The sequence below is a fragment of the Triticum urartu genome, chromosome 7A (genome assembly GCF_056163025.1).
Source record: "Triticum urartu cultivar PI428250 chromosome 7A, HENAU_Tu73, whole genome shotgun sequence".
Classification (NCBI taxonomy): Eukaryota; Viridiplantae; Streptophyta; class Magnoliopsida; order Poales; family Poaceae; genus Triticum; species Triticum urartu.
Window position 1 is genome coordinate 452,663,738 of NC_141879.1, and position 14,636 is coordinate 452,678,373.

The 14,636-nt window shown below is 54.5% G+C and overlaps 1 protein-coding gene and 3 pseudogenes across 1 annotated transcript; 3 read left to right on the forward strand and 1 right to left on the reverse strand.

Moving 5' to 3' along the window:
* Positions 1-2,832: 2,832 nt before the first annotated feature.
* Positions 2,833-5,245, reverse strand: LOC147959916 (uncharacterized; annotated as a pseudogene).
* A 3,231-nt stretch (positions 5,246-8,476) lies between these two features.
* LOC147959917 (uncharacterized) lies at positions 8,477-9,347 on the forward strand (annotated as a pseudogene).
* Positions 9,348-9,658: 311 nt separating this feature from the next.
* Positions 9,659-14,121, forward strand: LOC147959918 (uncharacterized; annotated as a pseudogene).
* Positions 12,805-13,422, forward strand: LOC147959919 (uncharacterized). Its single transcript, XM_087533036.1, has one exon. The coding sequence runs from the start codon at positions 12,805-12,807 to the stop codon at positions 13,420-13,422; it is 618 nt and encodes a 205-aa protein (XP_087389162.1).
* Positions 14,122-14,636: the final 515 nt, after the last annotated feature.

Genomic DNA, 14,636 nt, shown 5'->3' on the forward strand with positions numbered 1-14,636 from the left:
TATCAATGATCGCAAACCCGTGAATCCATCTATCCCTCCAGAATAGCACGCGGCTTCCATCGCCCACCTTGATCAACACAAGGCTGTCAAACACCTGCCTTGCCGACTGGTCATCGGTCATGGGGATACCTTGCCACGGTCTGCCAGGGTCTGTTCTACGGAGCCATTCCCAGCGGACTTGCAGCGCAAAAGCTTGTAATTGCAGGTTCTTCACGCCCAGGCCACCAAATTGGGTCGGTCGACAAATGGAGTTCCAAGCGACCTGACAGTGCCCTCCGCTAACCTTCTCTTTTCCTTTCCAGAAGAATGCTCTCATCCAACTATTGATCTCATCGAGAACCCATATCGGCGCTTCCATCACCATTAAATGGTGGACAGGCCTAGCTGTCGCGACAGACTTGACCAGAACTAGCCTGCCAGCCCGCTGGATTAGCCCTCTCTGCCACGCGGGCACGAAGCGCTTTTCCTAATCTAGAAGGGGTTGCCATTGCGCCCTGGTGAGTTGCCGGATCGCCAGTTGCATTCCAAGATATCTACAGGGGAACTCACCCGCCTGACATTGCAGCACGTCCGCCACCCTCTGCTGATCTTGCTCATCCCCTCTGATGAGAATGGCGGAGGATTTGGCGTAATTGACCTTAAGGCCGGACGCCTCGCCGAAGATTTGGAGAGCGTTCCGAACAAAACTCAAGTCCTGCGCCGAAGGCCTGATGAACAAGACCACATCGTCGGCATAAATCGACAGACGCTGCAGAGCCGTGACTCCCGTGAGCGCACTGATAATGCCATCTGATTCTGCTTTGTTGATGATGCTGGTTAATACATCCATCGCGATCACGAATAACAGGGGCGAGATGGGATCTCCCTGCCTTAAGCCCTTGGCGTGCACAAAACTCCTTCCGGGGACCCCGTTCACCACGACCTTGGTGCTTGCCGAGTTGAGCAGCGCAGCCACCCAGCCAATCCACTTGTTGCCGAATCCTTTCGCGCGAAGGACGTCAAAGAGGAAAGGCCACACCAAGGAATCAAAGGCGCGCGAAATATCCAATTTTAGGAACACTCTGGGATCACGGTGGGCATGAATTCTCCTTGCGAGTTGGCGCACGAGCAGGAAATTATCATGTAAGCTCCTGCCAAGGATGAAGGCGGGCTGATTGGCCGCAACAATATCCTTCATCCTCTTCCTAGCTCTGCTCGCGAGCATCTTGGCGAACAGTTTGGCAACGCTGTGAGGCAAACTGATTGGGTGGAAGTCACCAACCTCTTGCGCATCCGGCTTTTTCGGGATGAGAACGATGTGGGCGCGATTAAGCTTGCTGAATCCTCTGCTATCCCCAACGAATAGCTTGAGCATCACGGCCATGATGTCCTGTTTGATGATTGGCCAAGCACGGTGGTAGAAGGCCCCAATAAATCCGTCCGGTCCCGGTGCACGATCCGCGGGTAGTTCTTTTATGGTGTTCCAGACTTCTTCCTCCGTGAACATCTGCTCGAGATCTTGAAGATCAACAACAGGAATCCCTAGAAAGTCAAGGTTCAAGCCAGATTCCCTCGCACGTGCACGTCCCAGCAGTCCTTCGTAAGCTTCAGTGAAGATCTCCTCCTTCCGATCTTGATCAGTGTAAATAACGCCATTGTGCCTGACATGAGCGATGAAATTCTTTGATCTACGTCCGTTTGCCACAGCTTGGAATAGTTTGGTGTTCGCATCCCCCTCCTTGATCCATCGGATCCTAGATCTCTGTCTCTCGATAGTTCGCTCCAGGGAAGCGAGACCTAGTAGCGCATGCTTGAGGGTGCGTCTGAGCCATAGCTCTTCCAGGGAAAGCAACCTGGTTTCCTGAACTCTGTCCAGCCTCGCGATAACCCAGTTCGCCACTGCTATCTGGATCTTAATGTTCCCTGTTTTGCGCTGACCCCGGGCCTGAAGGGTCGTACCCGTGTTCCTGAGCAGAGCATCCAGGCGCTTAAATGGGTCCACGATCCCCTCGTCGCAAGACCAGGCCTCCCTGACAGCCTCCTCAAATCCATCCAGCTTAGTCCAATAGAGCTCAAAACAGAAACGCTTCTTGGAACAGAACGACACACTCATGGAGAGGTGAAGGGGCGCGTGATCCGAGATGTTAGTCAAAAGGGCCTGGAGCAGGCAGTCCGAAAAACTGAGCTCCCAATCGACGGAAACCAGCACTCTGTCGATCTTCATCATGGTCGGCAAATCTCGTTCGTTAGACCAAGTAAAACTCCTTCTGTGCATGTAAAGCTCCTTGAGCTCGTGAGCATCAACAAAACCTCTGAACCGCTGCATCATTCTCCTATTGAGATTGGCATTACTTTTCTTGGAAGCATGAAGAATCATGTTAAAGTCGCCGAGGACCATCCATGGCCCCTGACAGGCTAGTCTCCTGGCCCTCAGCTCCTCAAGAAACGCCATTTTAAGCTCATCTCCTCGTGGCCCGTAAACCACAGTGATCCACCAATTGGTACCGTCCTTGCTATGAACCATGCCACTAAGGGAGTTGGTGTCATGCACTAGTGCATCCACATCCATCACCATTCTGTCCCATGCAAGTAAAATCCCACCACGAGTCTCAGACGCCGGCAAGTAATCGAAGCCGTCGAAGGACGGACCTAAACATTGGAGAACCACAAATTGATCCAGTACATCTAGCTTAGTTTCCTGGAGGCACACCAAGTTCACCTTGGCTGCCTGCACAAACTTCCTAACCGCCGCCCTCTTTGCAGGACAGTTCAGCCCGCGCACGTTCCAACTTAGTATTTGCAGGTTTATATCCATATAGAACTAAGCGACAAACTCCAGGACCCACCAAGCGCTTAATGCACACGCACCGCCGAGGCCGAACCCTTCTCCAGAACATCCATGGGCAGCACCTCTTTCCCAAAGAGAGCCGCGATGACCCGAACGTGCTGATACCGAAGCGGTGAGTCGAAGATTTTCTGCAGCTCGTTAACAACCATGTCGTCCACGTCCAAGTCATCCGGGACGAGTCCCAACGCTCTCATGAGAACATTTTCCGCCTGGCTGGCCTTGTTGCTCTTGTGCTCCGACAGTTTCTTGCTGCCACAGGTGCAGCGTCGAGGGGTGAACGGCTCAGCCTCCGCCTGAAGGTTGGATGCTTGGACTTCCTTGAGAAGGGGTGGGGCCAGTTTCTTCACAAGGCTAGAGCAAAACCATTTTAACTTAGAGTAGGCAGCTGATTCCTGGGCGGACATGCCATCGAGTTCACCAGGAAGAGCGATCTGCATGTCCGAAACCTCTCCTAGGGCCTGCCTGGGAGGCAGCTCGTCATTGTGCATGTCAACGGCAGAAACAAACTCCATGATTGGGCCAAGCCGTGCCGGGATCGACGCCCCACTCACTGATAGGCCAGCGTCCACACCCCCATGCACGCCAATCACCGGGCTACACTCGTCTGCCCCAACGCCCATGCCAGCCGAGGGAATAAGCTTGTCGGGATCCAATGATGGGATCGGAACTGGCGCAGGATTCTCTGCATCCAATGAGACACCAACCTCCGTGGCCACAAGTGGGCCACACGAATCCAGTTGCAGCTCGGATCCGGCAGGGACAACATCGTCCACTTCCCCTGTCTCCCGCACAGGCAGAGCCGCCTCGGGATCCTTCTCGACCGTGGGGTCCGCGCCCAACTGCGAGTCAGTCAAAAGAGCCTCCTGGCCCATCTGATCCTCCTTGCTCACCATGCGTGGCACCTGCCCCAAAGCGGCCTGGTCCGCTTGATCTCTCGCAGGGGCTGTCACGGACTCGACAGCCTGCACCTCTGCCGCCATAATAATTGGTGCGACACCAGATCCCATGGCCGGGCCCATACCCTGGTCCATCGCTATAGGGGCAGCCGCCACCAACTCCTTTGAGGCGATGCGAACCAGGCCAACCACAGTCTCCATGCCAGGGACAAGTGGCGATCTGACCACAGTCTCCATGACAGGGACAGGTGGTGAACTGGCTGGCAGCCTCGCAACGGGCGACTCCACCATGGTGGCGCGGCCTGCGGGGTCTACCCCCAAAGCGAGGCTCATGGGCGGCAGACGCCAGCTGGACGGCCACACTTTGCCCACCAATGCCTGCGCGTAGGAACGGCCTGAGCCAGCGCCGGCGGCATCGCCGCCCATCCGCGCTGATCCGCGGGAGTCACGCATGCCTCTCGTCCAGGGCAGGACCTGAAGCTCGCCGCCGGCAAACGAGTCGTCTGAGTCGTCAGGCAGACCACTCTGCCCACTGCCATCCAAGCTCGCCGGCCGGCACCAATTCTTTGGTGGTGTAAAATCTCTCATGCGCCCAATGTGCACCAAGGTGGGGTACTCTAACAAACGGTGGCAAGCCTGCCAGCGGCCCGCCGGATGCTCAGCCTCCTCGTCCGGCTCCGGAATCCACAGGCGCTTCTCCACAGGAACAAGGTCCGGATCATGACACCACGCCCGAAGCTTGAACAGCGACAAGTCCTCCCGACTGGCTGTCTCCGGCGCAAGATTGATGATGTCGCATGACGAACCCAGGATTTTGTCCGCCGTCTCCCAATCCCAAGCATGGGACGGGATGCCCTCGATCATGATGTCAACCAGCACCCTCATCACTCTGGCCGTGGCCTAGGCTTGCCTGATCCAAGGCCGGAAGAAGAGCTCGAACCCCTGGTGCCTCACCGAGTCGGCGCCCGTGGCGGTGTTGCGGAACTCCGGGGTGGCGAAAACTATCAGAAAGTCCTCTGGATGGAAACGATGCACCGAAAACGTGTGCCTGGGGATACTGAGCTGCGCAGCGATGGCCTCTGCTGCCTCCACGCAGGACACTGGTGGCCTTGCACCTCCAACGTACGCCGCCGCTGCCAGCCTAAGTCTAGCCTCCATGTCGTCCATGACCTGAGAGCGCCTGAGGATGCAGATGTTCTCCCCCGCCCCCACCGGCAGCATGGGAGGCGCGGGGCGCACCACAGGAACACTTTGCGAGAACCGTGCCGGCGGCGCCGACAACGCGTTCTTCCAAGGATCCAGCGGAGCACACCCAGCACCAAACGCCGGCGGGGATCCGACATCCATCCGCGCAACTTTAGCCGCCACGGCGCGGCGCAGCTCCTCGACCGGGGTGGGACTGCGAGGCCTCTTGTACTGGCCAGAAGAATGGCCCTCCAGGTTGCAGCGGATGCAAAGCGGCGGAAAGGTGCAGCCTTGCTTGCGGTGGCCGCCCCTGAAGCATTGATGGCACGGGTACTGACTGCGCTCCGAGGAAGAGGAAGCAGGCGGGCAGGGGGGACCCTGGACGCGCCGCTGCGCCTTGCGCCTCCGCCAGAGAGCCTTGTGGGAGGCCTTGCCCCGGTTCCAGCCGGCCCCGACACCGACAACCTAGCCGAAGCGGGGCCGTCCGAGGAGGAGCGCGCGCACGGAGAGCCCGAAAGGCCAAGGACAGAGACCACCGGGCGAGGGCAGGGGAACGCAGACGAGACGGACTCCGGACTTCCAGATCTCACCGCCATGAGAGCGGGCGGCATGCGACCGAACAGGAGAGGTGGCCGCCGGGATCGGAGTGGTCACCGGCGCGAGGGTGGTGGACGCCGGGGCCGGGGTGGCCGACGGCGGAGCGCGGGGGTGGGGGAGGGGAGGGAGAAGAGTCTCGGTCTTCACTTACGAAGTTATGAGCTGACCTGATATCTTGGGCGTTCAACACACGCAACTTTGCCAGGTGGGCCTGACCTGCATGGACATACTGACGTCTTCATTGTTAGACTAAGGCCAACTCCACCGCGCGACCCCAAACGGACGTCCGTTTTGTCCGGATTCTGTCCGTTTGGGTAGGGCGATGGGTTCGTGTCCGGGCCTGTCCTGGGATGTGGTGGCCGTGCACCCAGCGAGCGGACGCATCCCGGCCACATCCTGTCCGCATACATTTTTCTTTGCAAGTCCTTAACTTCTTTTCATCATTCATTTTCGGTACATAAAAATACATCATCACATTTTGACTAGTAAAGCAAGACAAAAAAATTAAGAACAACAAGAATACATTTTAGAAGATACCCAACTTCCATAACTGCCCCCTTGAGTTGGGTTAGGGCCTTATCGATGCACTCATTGTTGATCTGTGGAGGAGGCTCGATCTGGCATCCTCCTTTCTTCTTCAAGCCAGATGTAGATGTTGCTTCCTCACACCTAGTCTCGTGTCTAGCCTCTAATCTAGCAACAAGTGCACTTGTCTCATCTACAGCCTCTATGCTAGCTAAAAGTGCACGAACATGTACTAAATTTCGCTCTATCAATATATCGATGTACTCTTCTTCCCAATACCAAAACTTGCATCCATGCTACACAATAAAATTTGTAGTTAGCACAACTAGTCAAAACTAGAGCACAAACCGAAGCTAAAAAGAGCACATACCCCATCGTTTAAGCACTTGATGAACACCCATCCGGGATGTTCCGGCGTTGTAGACACGCGGCGCACGACCATCCTTGGGCAGTGGTTGCACTTAATGAGTGGCAACGGTGCGCCGACGAGCTTTTGGGCAAGCACCGAGCCCGGCCGATCGCCATTCGTGTATCTGCCGGCGGACCACTGACGGTGCAGATCCGAGCGGCTGGAGGAGGAGCCACTGCCTGCATGTGGCCTTGCTGCCCTACCAGGGCCTTCCGGCGAGGTGTCCGGCCAGTCCATGGCGCGGCCCGCCTCCCACAGCCGGGCGAGCTCAAGACCGACCGGATCCGCCCCAAATCCGGCCGGCGGGTGCGCAAACCAGGTGGCCGTGGTTGGGTAGCTCGGCGGCGCCGAGGGGAAGGGGAAGGGCGAGCGCGTGTCTGAACTGCAAGGCTGCAATGGCAGCGGCGGCGGCAGCGAGGGGAAGAGTGGGGAAGAGTGGAGTGGGGTGCGGCTGAAGGGAGGGAGGCGGATAGAAAAAGGCCCGCCCTGTGCCACTGACGGGCGGGCCAGGGGAGGACACGCGTAGACGGCCCGCGCATCCGCGTGGTGTCCGTTTCACCCCAAAAGCGGCGCAAACTTGGGCTGCAAATGGGTCTAAAGCAGACACAAAACGGACAAAAGTCCGTTTGCTCCCGCGTGCTGGGCCGCCTCGTTTGTCCGTTTTACCCCAAATGGACGGGGGTGAACGGGATAGGGTCACGCGGTGGAGTTGGCCTAATCTCAGCCGTAGATTGGGTAATGGGAGCTGCTGGAGGCGTCTCTGCCCAAACACCTCGCCACGCGCCTCGTTTACATATTCTCATGATGCATCTATGTCGACGCCATCTTCAGGGCATCGATGTCTTCGATGGCTGGTGCTACACCGCCGCCGCCGCCCCGACCACCACAAGCAATGCCTTGAACCAAGCCTAGTCCTGATGTTTCCTTCGCCGGATTAATATCCGGCCATTTCACCTCCTCGGTTCAATTACTAAACGGTATAATAGAGCGGCATATGGCCCCTTACAGCGATTTGAGATCGTACACCGTCGGATCTACCCACGAACGCACCAGATCTTTCTATGTTATCCCACAGCTACCACTCTCCCACACTAGCCCGCGTGAGCCTGCGCGAGATGTCCGGCTAACATACCTGAGCCACTGCTCCACAAATCGTCCTATGCGCTCTCTCGTACACCGGGCCGTGGCCCAATAATAATCTCGTGCACTAGTCTCGTGTGACTTTACTCTCCCCCAAAACTCTTGTTCGTGCGACTCCAGTTCAGTTAGATCAGATCAAAGGTGGGGGGTTTATGGTGGTCTCTTTCAATTCCCTCGCAGTCGGTGGGAGCGCAGCGACTTACCCGTGGAGCCAAGGAGAGGCAAACAACATGTGGGCATGAGGAGGCGGTGGATAACTTACCCGCTGGTTCAGAGGAGAGGGCTGGAGCAGAGCAGAGGCAAAGATGATGGTGGGCGCAGTGGTGGTGGCGAGCTACCGGCCGTGGCTCCTGTGCGAGGAGGTCTTTTACACCACCTGTTTTGTTTTTCGGCTGCAAGCCTCGAACAACATTTCGAGCTCCAGTTTCCGCAAATCAGTCCATGTCAAATTGGTATGCTCCTGCATGCGGTCCTGTCACTATCAATTTCCTGTAGCTGCTACAGTTCCAGCATTGAGGTAACTAAGTGTCTTGTTGAGGAACTTCGGACGGCAAGCTGAACAATTGCCGCCTCTGGTTCAGACTTGTTACAGTCCCTGCCACCCTGGCCCCACCTGCATCTACCACTACGGGCCAGGTCGTATCTTCAGCGGCTGGACGGGAACGACCAAGACGTGAAGCCAAGCCCAACAGCAAGTTTCCGATCCACACTTGGGTGACATCGCGTAGGGTTAAGTAGGACTCGAGCCCTCCTGCGTGAGGTGTGGAGAAAGTATTCGGCTGGCGACGACACTCTTCTCTCGCTCGATCCCCTTCTTCCTTAGAACCCTAGATTGATTTGGGACTTGTATCCTCTATTCCTATGTGTGCTGTTAAGATTCGAGTGGGAGCATAAAAAATGGTATCAGAGCCCATCCGATCCACCCCCAAATTTTTCTCCACCCTCCTCAATTTGGCTGGCCGATTCCCATCGATCATCCAGCCACGAAAAGGCAAGGCCACGATGATGGAGGAGCACACCAAGGCAATCGCCGATCTGACCGCGGCAATCGCGGCCCTCACCACCAAAATCGAAGACATCCACCCCATCGTCCACGAGTTGTAGGGATAGCGCCCCCTGATCGAGCAGTCCGTGGAGGAGATCCGATCGAAGGTGGGTCACTTGCGGACTCAGATCGACAAGGTCGCCACTACCCTGCCATCAGACAAGGCCACGACGACCGCTCCACCACCCCCTCCCCTGCGGCTCAGCGAGCTGCCCGCCGTTGCTTCCCCAACTCGCGGACGGGTTGCGGCCCCGGCTTCTATCACCGATGGCCGACGCGTCCCATCTGTGCACCATCGACACTCTAGCTCGTGGTGACACTGGTCACAGGCCCGATGGCCACGTCATCTTCACTGATCTTCGAGGGAAATCGTCAGGGGAGATCCGCACCCCTCGATTACCTCCGGCCACTGGTACGTCCGACTTCTATCACCATGGCGAGTAGTCGTTTTCCGGGGACCATGGGTACCTCCGCATGCCACCACCACTGCGGTTCAATTTTCCCCTGTTTGATGGGATGAACCCCAGAGCATGGCGCCTCAAATGTGAGGCGTATTTCTGGGTATGCACGCTTAGTCCAGACACTTGGGTCGGTTGTGCTGCCATGTATTTCACAGATGGAGCTCTTACTTGGTTGCAATCTTCCCAAGCACACTTGCACTATCAGGATTCGGGAGAGTTTGCTACTGCCATATGTACGCAGTTTGGTAAGGAGGAATTTTAGTATCTTATTAGACAGTTTAACAGGCTGAAACAAACGGGCACAGTCACCGAGTATGCTGAGAAATTTACACAAATTATGCATAACCTATTAGCTCACCACACTTCTTGGGATCCTGCATTTTTTGTTACCCAGTTTATGGAGGGGTTACATCGAGATATTCGTGTCGCTGTTGTTCTTCATCGCCCACGAAATTTGGATACTGCTGTGATCTTGCTTGTTTATAGGAATAGGTGGTGGACACATTCCGGCAGGACGAACGACGTCCTTCGGTGCCTCTCTCCACGCCAGTGGGAGGACGGGCGATCCCTCGCATGGTGTTGCCGCTGCCTGCCCCACCAATGAAGGTCGGCATCGCTTCGAGCGAGTTGCGCCAAGACGATTGCCGCACCCTGGACACTTCCCGACCACCGGCCAACGACGACAAGCTAACGGCGCTGCGGGCCTACCGCCGTGCCAAGGGCCTGTGCTTCACTTGTGGCGAACGGTGGGGGCACGACCATCGTTGTGCCCCTACTGTGCAGCTTCATGTGGTCGAAAGAACTGATCGAGATGCTTCAACAAACACCGATCGAGCCAGCTCAAGTGGAGGTGACTGCTAGTGAAGCGGATTGTTGTGTCCTGTAGCGAGAAGCTGTCGAAGAGGCAGAATCACCGACAACAATGCGTCTGCATGGTTGGGTGCAACAGCGGGAAGTTCTCATGCTGGTGAACTCAGGATCTTCACATAGTTTTGTAAGCTCGTCTTTGGCTCAACACCTACAGGGAGTGCAGCCAGCCAAGCGTGCCATTTCGGTGCGGGTGGCCAATGGTGGGGTTCTTCATTGCAATCAGGAAATACCAGCATGCACCTGGCGTTCTCAGGGAGTCGATTTCGAGATAGATCTGAAGGTTTTGCCTCTTGGTTGTTATGGTGTGATATTGGGTATCGACTGGCTGGTGTGCCATAGTCCAATGAAAGTACATCGGCTCCAGAAGACCATGGACTTCGAGTACAAGGGCACCCAGGTGCATCTCAGTGGGGTGAGGGTGGATATCACTCACTGTGATCTGATCTCGAGGGAGGAATTGCATTGTTTGTTGAACCAAGAGGCAGTAGTTCGAGTTGTGCAACTCTGTTCAACCACGGAAGACATGGGACAACCACCCATTCCAGCAGCCATTAGTGAACTCATTGAGCAGTATGGCGTGCTATTTGAGGAACCACGAGGATTGCCACTACAACGGGCCTTTGATCACGCCATTCCTTTGGTGCCGGGGGCACGACCTGTCAACCTGCGCCCTTACCGATACAGCCCGATGCAAAAGGATGAGATAGAGCGGGAAGTGGCTAACATGCTAGCCCAAGGCATTATTCAGCCAAGTGTGAGTCCTTTTGCCTCTCCGGTCTTATTGGTTCAGAAGAAAGATCTTACTTGGCGCTTCTGTGTGGATTACTGACACCTCAATGCAATCACAGTCAAGAACTGTTATCATCTGCCGGTTATTGATGAGTTGCTCGACGAGCTAGCAGCAGCTCGGGTGTTCACCAGTCTGGACTTGCGGGCAGGCTACCACCAAATTCGGATGCGACCCGAGGACGAGCACAAGACGGCGTTCAAAACACACCATGGCCACTTCGAGTTCAAAGTCCTGTCGTATGGCGTTACCGGTGGGCCACCAACCTTTCAAGGGGGCATGAGCATGGTCCTGGCACCCTTACTTCGTCATGGAGTGCTCGTTTTCATTGATGATATCCTTGTTTATAGTGAAGACTTGGACTCACACATTCGGCTGCTCCGTAAGTTTTTCAGTTGCTGCATGAGCAGCAGTTGAAGATCAATACAACAAGTGCACTTTTGCCAGCTCAAAACTACTCTATCTAGGCCATGAAATCAGCGACAATGGGGTGCACACCGACGAGAAGAACATTGCAGCAGTGCAAAGGTGGCTGGTACCCACCAATGTGAAGGAAGTGAGGGGTTTTCTCGGCTTGGTGGGGTACTATCGCAAGTTCGTCCATGGTTTCGCTATTACCTCCCAGCCGCTCACAAATCTGCTTAAGAAAGGGATAGTTTTTCGCTGGACTGAATTGGAAAATGGCGCATTCCGGGCTCTGGAACAGGCTTTGGTTACTGCGCCAGTGCTGGCCCTGCCAAATTTCTCTAAAACATTTGAGCTGGAAACAGATGCTTCAAATTTGGGTATTGGGGTGGTCTTGATGCAAGAAAAGCACCCACTCGGTTTCCTGAGCCGTGCGCTCGGGCCGCGCAACCGCATGCTCTCGACATATGAGAAGGAAGGGCTGGCGATTCTTTTGGCTATCGATCACTAGTGCCCGTATCTTCAACATGATGAGTTCATTATCCATACAGATCAACGAAGCCTCATTCATTTGGAGGATCAAAGGCTGTCTACTCCATGGCAGTAGAAAGTTATGGTCAAGCTACTGGGGTTGCGGTATCGCATCGTCTACAAGCGAGGTTTGGACAACCGAGCGGCTGATTCTCTCTCTCGCCTTCCTGGTCCTCCACAGGGAGACCTCGCGACCATCACCGCAGCAGTGCCAGCTTGGCTGGAAGCAGTCCAACTTGGTTATCAAGACGACCCATCCACACAGTGCCTATTGTCCAGATTGGCGACAAACCAGGACGCCCAGGATGGGTATCAGCTATGCGATGGCATCATTAAGCAACATGGCCGAGTGTGGCTGGGTGACAACGTGCCCCTGCAAAAGCAAGTGCTAGAGGCTCTGCATACTTGAGCAATTAGGGGCCATTCGGGATTCAATGCAACTTACCGACGCGTCCGACGGTTGTTCACCTGGCCGGGACTCAAACACCATGTCAAAATGTTTGTAGAGGCATGCCATACTTGCAAACAGGCCAAGCCGGAACGGGTCTGCTACCCAGGCCTTCTCGAGCCTCTTCCAGTACCAACCCAAGCTTGGCAAATGATCACGATGGATTTTGTCGAAGGCCTTCTGCGTTCCTCGGGATTCAACTCCATCTTGGTGGTAGTCGACAAGTTTCCCGGTATGCACACTTCGTTGCTTTGTCTCACCCATTCACATCTTTTCAAGTGGCGCAGGCCTTCATGTCTAACATCTACAAGCTGCATGGGTTGCCCGAGTCGATCGTCTCAGATCGCGACTCGGTCTTCACCAGTACCCTGTGGAAGGAGCTTTTTTCGTCTCACCCACACCAAGCTTCGCATGAGCACGTCATGACACCCACAGACAGATGGGCAAATGGAGCAGGTTAACCAATGCCTGTAAATCTTCCTTCGCTGCTTCGTCAATGCTTGCCCTACCAAGTGGCAGGCATGGCTAGCCCTCGTTGAGTTTTGGTACAACACATCACCACACTCGGCATTGGGGATGACTCCGTTTAAAGTTCTCTACGGACACGCTCCCCGTTTCTTCGGCATTGTCGACCCCGTGGCTTGCTCGTCACCAGACCTTGCGGAGTGGCTGCAAGACATGGCTCAAATGGAGGCGCTGATCCGGCAACATCTTCTGCGAGCTCGACAACAAATGAAGGAGTCTGCTGACAAGCGTCGTTCCGACCGCGTCTTCGCCGTCAATGACTGGGTGTTCCTGAAGCTGCAACCGTATGTGCAGCGTTCGATGACCACCCGCACCAACCAAAAGTTGGCCTTCAAGTACTTTGGGCCTTACAAGATTCTGCAGCGCGTGGGAGCAGTGGCCTACAAGCTTCAACTGCCGGACTCCAACACAGTGCATCAGGCATTCCACGTCTCCCAGCTTCGTCAAGCCTTACCACCCACTGAGCATGCCCTCGAGCTACTACCAGTAGCGGCAGCGGCAAGCCCAATCCCGGAAGAGATCCTGCAGCACCGAGTCATTCGGCGCGGAAGCACCAGCGCATCGCAGGTGCGCATGCGCTGGACAGACCAACCACTGGAACTGGCAACCTGGGAGGACGCCACGGAGCTCCAACACCATTTCCCAGAGGCGCCAGCTTGGGGGCAAGCTGTGTCTCGAGGGGGAGGGGATGTTACAGTCCCTGCCACCCTGGCCCCACCTGCAGCTACCACTACGGGCCAGGCTGTATCTTCAGCGGCTGGACGGGAATGACCAAGACGTGAAGCCAAGCCCAACAGCAAGTTTTCGGCCCACACTTGGGTGACAGCGCGTAGGGTTAAGTAGGACTCGAGCCCTCCCGCGTGAGGTGTGGAGAAAGTATTCGGCTGGCGGCGGCACTCTTCTCTCGCTCGATCCCCTTCTTCCTTAGAACCCTAGATCGATTTGGGACTTGTATCCTCTATTCCTATGTGTGCTGTTAAGATTCGAGTGGGAGCATAACAAGACTACTAGAAACGCATAGGCAAATATTAGCACAGCTTGAGGAATTATGCTCACACGGTCACACCCCTTCTTATCTCCCCCTGTGCTCTCTAATTATCACTTAACAGAGTAATATTATTACTGCATGCCAAGTGTTTTGTTATCACAAAGTTGTTGACATTTACGTGCGCGCACACACACACAAAAAGGTTCTGAACTGATCCAGGTACATATGCAAATTCCATGTGTCGCATGAAAATTGTCAAGCATGCTTGTGACACTAACACAAACATCTACAAAAATTTCAATATTTTATTTTATTTTATTGTTCACGCGGAAGAAAATGACTCCCGGAGCCAAAACACCTCCCCGCATTGTTATGCCTTATGAAGTAGATAGACATATGACATTCTTATCTCTAAACGTACTTTTTATGCTATAGTTATTGAGGATTCAGATTAAGGATTGACACCATTTGGCTGCTATAGACTAAGCGTACTGTTCCAACCCTTTTCTCTGTCCTCAACATATTAGGTAACTTTTCTTTTCAGCAATTCGGTACTCAGGCAAGCTAGCCTTGATACTTCTTTCATTTTGGTGTATCTTGTTGTAATGCGCAGATTCTACCGAGGTGTGGAAATTCCAGACTACGTGATTAAAACGAGACATATCATATGTGGTATTTTTTTTTGCTTATACTGAAATTTGAAAGTACTACCTCCACCATTGCATTAAAAATAAAAGGAAACATGGCAAACAGAAAAAGCCAAAATCCGCCTTCTGTGCAAGCATAACAAGTTTTTCTATACATGTAGAAAATGCAAACAGAAGTTATATTAATCCAAAATTTTCAGGCTACAAAAGATCTTACCATCTGATTGTAGAAATGGACGGGTGCAGCAACGCACGCCATCATGGTCTAGTGAGAGCTTGAAATATGAGGGGCTTCGGGGCTAGGGAGCGTTGGAACCTGCTTAAAGAGTATATTAGCGCTAATAATATAT